The sequence below is a fragment of the Phaseolus vulgaris genome, chromosome 4 (genome assembly GCF_000499845.2).
Source record: "Phaseolus vulgaris cultivar G19833 chromosome 4, P. vulgaris v2.0, whole genome shotgun sequence".
NCBI classification, from domain to species: domain Eukaryota; kingdom Viridiplantae; phylum Streptophyta; class Magnoliopsida; order Fabales; family Fabaceae; genus Phaseolus; species Phaseolus vulgaris.
Window position 1 is genome coordinate 45,379,835 of NC_023756.2, and position 5,023 is coordinate 45,384,857.

General features: G+C 27.8%; 1 protein-coding gene across 1 annotated transcript; it reads right to left on the reverse strand.

Moving 5' to 3' along the window:
• Positions 1-3,602: 3,602 nt before the first annotated feature.
• LOC137837952 (probable calcium-binding protein CML27) lies at positions 3,603-4,471 on the reverse strand. Its single transcript, XM_068647136.1, has one exon. The coding sequence runs from the start codon at positions 4,336-4,338 to the stop codon at positions 3,805-3,807; it is 534 nt and encodes a 177-aa protein (XP_068503237.1). The 5' UTR covers positions 4,339-4,471; the 3' UTR covers positions 3,603-3,804.
• Between the last annotated feature and the right edge of the window lie 552 nt (positions 4,472-5,023).

Sequence of the window (5,023 nt, forward strand, 5' to 3'; positions counted from 1 at the left end):
AGAAAAAGTAAGAAGAAAGAAGAAGAAAATGTAAAAGAAAAAGAATGAAGAAGAGAAAAGAGAGAAGAAGAAGAAGAAGAAGAAATGAAAGAAAAGAAAGATTAGAAAAGAAGGTTTTGGAATTTGTTTTTCTAGGCAACAAGGTAATTAATTTTTTCATTTTGTTTTCTATATATGTTTGAATGCATATATTTCTCCTTGTTCTTCATTTTTCTTCTTATTTTTTTCTTCTTTCTTTCTTCCTCTTACCTTTTTCTATTTTTAAATTTTAATTTTTTCAAACCCTAAAGCCTTTTCAAAACACCTCAAATTTCAAAATTTTCAAATTTAAAACTAAACTGAAGGCTTTATAAATCCATCAAAACTTTTTTCATTTTCTATTTTCATATTTCCATTTGAAATACGACAAATCTAATTGGTAGAAGTACTTTTTACCAAATCTAATAATTATTTATAAAATATTTTAGGCTACAAAGTAAATTAGTTAACATTCATCTTTTGTGTTGTATAGGTTTGAAGGCATATAAATCTTTCCTTTTTACATCTTTCTCTTCCTTTTTTTCTCTTCTACTTTCTTCTTTCTCTTTCTTTTGCTCTTTCACTTCTTGTTTTCTTCCTCTACATCATTTTTCTTCTTTTGTTGTTGCTTCTATTCTTTTTCTTTGTGTTTTTCTTTCTTCTTTTTATTCTTTGTTGTTCTTTCTTCTTTAAGAAAAAAATTTTCTTAAAGAAAAAAGAACAACAAAGCGTAAAAAGAAGAAAGAAGAACACAAAGAAAAAGAATAGAAGCAAGAACAAAAAAAGAAAAATGATGTAGAGGAAGAAAACAAGAAGTGAAATAGCAAAAGAAAAAGTAAGAAGAAAAAAGAAGAAAATGTAAAAGAAAAAGAATGAAGAAGAGAAAAGAGAGAAGAAGAAGAAGAAATGAAAGAAAAGAAAGATTAGAAAAGAAGGTTTCGGGATTTGTTTTTCTAGGCAACAAGGTAATTACTTTACATATTTTTTTTCTATATATGTTTGAATGCATATATTTCTCCTTGTTCTTCATTTTTCTTCTTATTTTTTTATTCTTTCTTTCTTCCTCTTATCTTTTTCTCTTTTTTGTTTGTTTTTGTAAGCTAAAAGGTAATTTACATTTACATTTTTTTTTATCATGTATATCTTTGAAGGGATATATTTATTCTTCTTGTTCTTGTTCTTCCTTTTTTTTTCATATTTTTTCTTCTTCTTTCTTTCTTTCCTTTTTCTTCTTTGTTTTTTTTTTTTGTTAAGCTTCAATTTAAATTAATTTTACATTTTTTTCATGTATAGGTTTGAAGTGTTATATTTCTTCTTTCTTTTACCCCCTTTCCTTAGTCAACTATTTGAGAAATCCTTTTAATTATAAGATATTATATTCAACTAAAAAAATAAGATAATTAATATAATATAATATAATTTGTTTAATAATATATTATACTCTTCACATTACTTCTTAAAATAAGTTACGAAAGTTCCAAATATTTCAAAATTAATTTTTACTAAAAGTTAAAAGCAGATATAGAAGTACTTTTTATCGAATCTAATATTTATTTATACAATATTTTAGGCTACAAAGTAAATTAATTAACATTCATTTTTGTGTTGTATAGGTTTGAAGGCATATAGATCTTTCCTTTTTACATCTTTCTTTTTTTCTTTTTTTCTTCTCTTCTACTTTCTTCTTTCTTTTTCTTTTGCTCTTTCACTTCTTGTTTTCTTCCTCTACATCATTTTTCTATTTTTCCTGTTGCTTCTATTCTTCTTCTTTGTGTCCTTCTTTCTTCTTTTTATTCTTTGTTGTTCTTTTTTCTTTAAGAAAAAATGTTTCTTAGAGAAAAAAGAACAAACAAGCGTAAAAAGAAGAAAGGAGAACACAAAGAAAGAAGAATATAAGCAAGAAGAAAAAAAGAAAAAGAAATGGAAAAAGAAAATGTAAAAGAAAAAGAATGAAGAAGAGAAAAAAGAGAAAAGAGAGAAGAAGAAGAAGTCAAAGAAATGAAAATGAGAAAATAAGGTTTCCGGATTTGTTTTTCTAGACAACAAGGTAATTACTTTTAATTTTTTTTTTCTATATATGTTTGAATGTATATATTTTTCCTTGTTCTTCATTTTTTTTCTTTCTTTATTCCTCTTACCTTTTTTCTCTTTTTTTTTGTTTGTTTTTGTAAGCTAAAAGTGATATATTTCTTCTTCTTAATTTTTTTCATCTATTTCTTTTTTTCTTTCTTTCTTTCTTCTTCTTCTTCTTTGTTTTTAATTTTTGTAAGCTACAATGTAAATTACTTTTACATTTTTTTTCATGTATAGGTTTGAAGGGATATATATATATATATATATTTTTTCTTTCTTTTGCCCCCTTTCTTTAGTCAACCATATGAGAATTCTTTTTAATTATAAGATATTATATTCAACTAAAAAATGTAAATATAAATAAAATAAGATAATTAATATAATATAATATAAATAGTTTTATAATATAATATATTTTTAATTTTTTTGGATATGTTTGAAGGGTTATATTTCTTCTTTTTCTTTCTTTTTTCTTCTTTGATTTTTTTAAGCTATAAGGTAAAATATTTTTAAAAAAAATTCTTTTTTTTTCTTTTTTTTCTTTTTTCTTTCTTTTTTCTTCTGTGTTTTTAGTTTTTTAAGTTACAAAGTAAATTATTTTTTATTTTTTTTCATATATAGGTTGAAGGAATATTTGTTTTTTCTTCTTCTTTCTTGTATCCCACTTTCTTTTGTTAATTGTTTGAGATCTCTTCTTAATTATAATATATTATATTTAATTAAAAAAATATAAGATACAGGTACTCAATCTAATATTTATTTATACAATATTTAGAGTAAAATATATATATATATATATATATATAATTTAAATAAATAAATCTAACTGGTCTTTTTAGTATATTATATTCTTTTTTATATCATGTTTCGTTATTCTGTGAGTGCTTAAAATAATAATAATAATCACTTAAAATTATACATTAATTAAGCACAAATATAGGTGATATTTGAATCCAACATTTAGATGAAGATGTGTATGCATGTGTCTCATTCTTATTTTAAATTATTAAATCACATTTAATTTGTTATGTAACCTGAAAAATATATTTGTAATTATTTCTATGATCTTTATTTTGTTTCATTAAAAGAATATTTCTTTTGGTACATAATTAAAAAAGTTTTGTTTAAAGGTGTATTGTTTTTTAGGAAACAAATATTAATTCTATTGAATTAAATTATTTTCAGATATTTATGTTATTTATAGTGTTGTGGTCGAAAAGATTTGATACATGAAGACAGAAAATCAATATAAAATGTTTAGCCAAAGAACTATGGGTAGCACCTTTTTAAAGGCATAAGATATTTTTTCTTATAATATTTGTCCTTATTCTTTATTTTTATTTTCTCCTTTTTTCTCAATTTGGCTATATACACTGAACGGAGTAAAAGTTTTTACACTAGTAGTTCAAATCCAACCGAAAAATCTTCCACTAACTACTTTGATTCAGCTTTTCTGGAGAATCTAAACTTAAAATTAAGAATTAAAAACATGAATGCACGACGTTACGAAGTTACGAATCATAAGAAAAGTTCAATTTCTTATTTTCCATCATGATTCTGATTCGATCTAAGTCTAATATTTCAGTTCCAGTGGAGCAATTCACCAGAATGATAATTATACAGATAGAAGAAAAAGCAAAAGAGGAAAAAAAAGAAGGAAAATCATACCACGGAAGTAGCCACCGGAGACGGCGTCGGAATTTCAATCGGCGGCTAAGACTGATGAACTGAGCCATTGGTGTTCTTGGAGGTCATCATCATCGTCTTGAACTCCTCAAAGTTGACGAATCCGTCGCCGTCGGCGTCGACGGACTTGATCATGTCGCTGCATTCATCGACGGAGCACTTGAGGCCGAGGCGGTTGAGCGCGAGGTGGAGCTCCTCAGCTGAGATCAGGCCGTTTTTGTCGCGGTCGTAGAGGTCGAAGGCGTCGTGGAACTCGCCGTCACCGCCGTCCGCGGCGTCGGAGCGGCAGAAGGCGGCGAACTCGGTGAGGCTGATGAAACCGTCGCGGTCAGTGTCGAGGTCTTCCATGACGCGGCGGAGGTCCTCCGGCGAGACGCCGGATCCGAGCGTCTTGAGCACGCTGTCGAGCTCGTCCGTGGAGATCTTGCCATCGCCGTTGGCGTCGAAGCGGTTGAAGACTCTCTCCAGTTCGTTCATGTCTTCGAAGTAAGGAAATGAAGCGGGATCCGATTTAGGTTTCGGGTCGGATTCTGAAGGCACGGGTGGGTTCGTTGTTGCCATTGCTCCTTTCGTTGGATATAGCCTTTGGTTTGAATGAACGGTTGAGGGTGCTTTTCAGTGTGGTTTGGTTTTATAGTAGTTTTGTATTATTACTGTTCGGTGTGGGACTATAACAGATTCGTAAAATACCACTTTTTCGACTTTATTTTAGGTCAATGTGCTTAAAAAAAAAAATCAAAATGTACAAATCTATTTCACTGGTTAAAATTGATTAAATAAAATAAGGTTTACAAAAGTTATATTTTCAATAAATTTTAATAAACATATATTAAAGAATCCATTACCCATTTTTTTTCACTCATTTTTATGGTATATGAATCACCTATAAATTAATTTGTTAAAAATATCTTATATAGTTTATTTAATATTTAATGATTAATTTACACCTAAAGTAATACTAAACTTATAATGTGAGATTGCTGTGTTGAGTGACAGTGTTTGTGATAGAGAAAGATTGCCAAAAGAACAAGAATGACACATTTTCATGCCAAAAAAGTTAAATTGATTGCTTGAAGGATGAACATTGGAATTTATAGTTGCCCATTGAGAGTATTCAATGAACATTGAGTGGACTTTATGCATCACTGCATGTGATTTAACTGCCAACCCTTCAATGCATGCCTTTCAATGTGGAGACCACCTACTATTCAATATTTTTAGATTTATTTTAACACCATGCATTATT

Excerpts from the sequence above, each read along its gene's own strand:
- LOC137837952 (XM_068647136.1), bottom strand. The coding sequence starts at position 4,338 with ATGGCAACAACGAACCCACCCGTGCCTTCAGAATCCGACCCGAAACCT.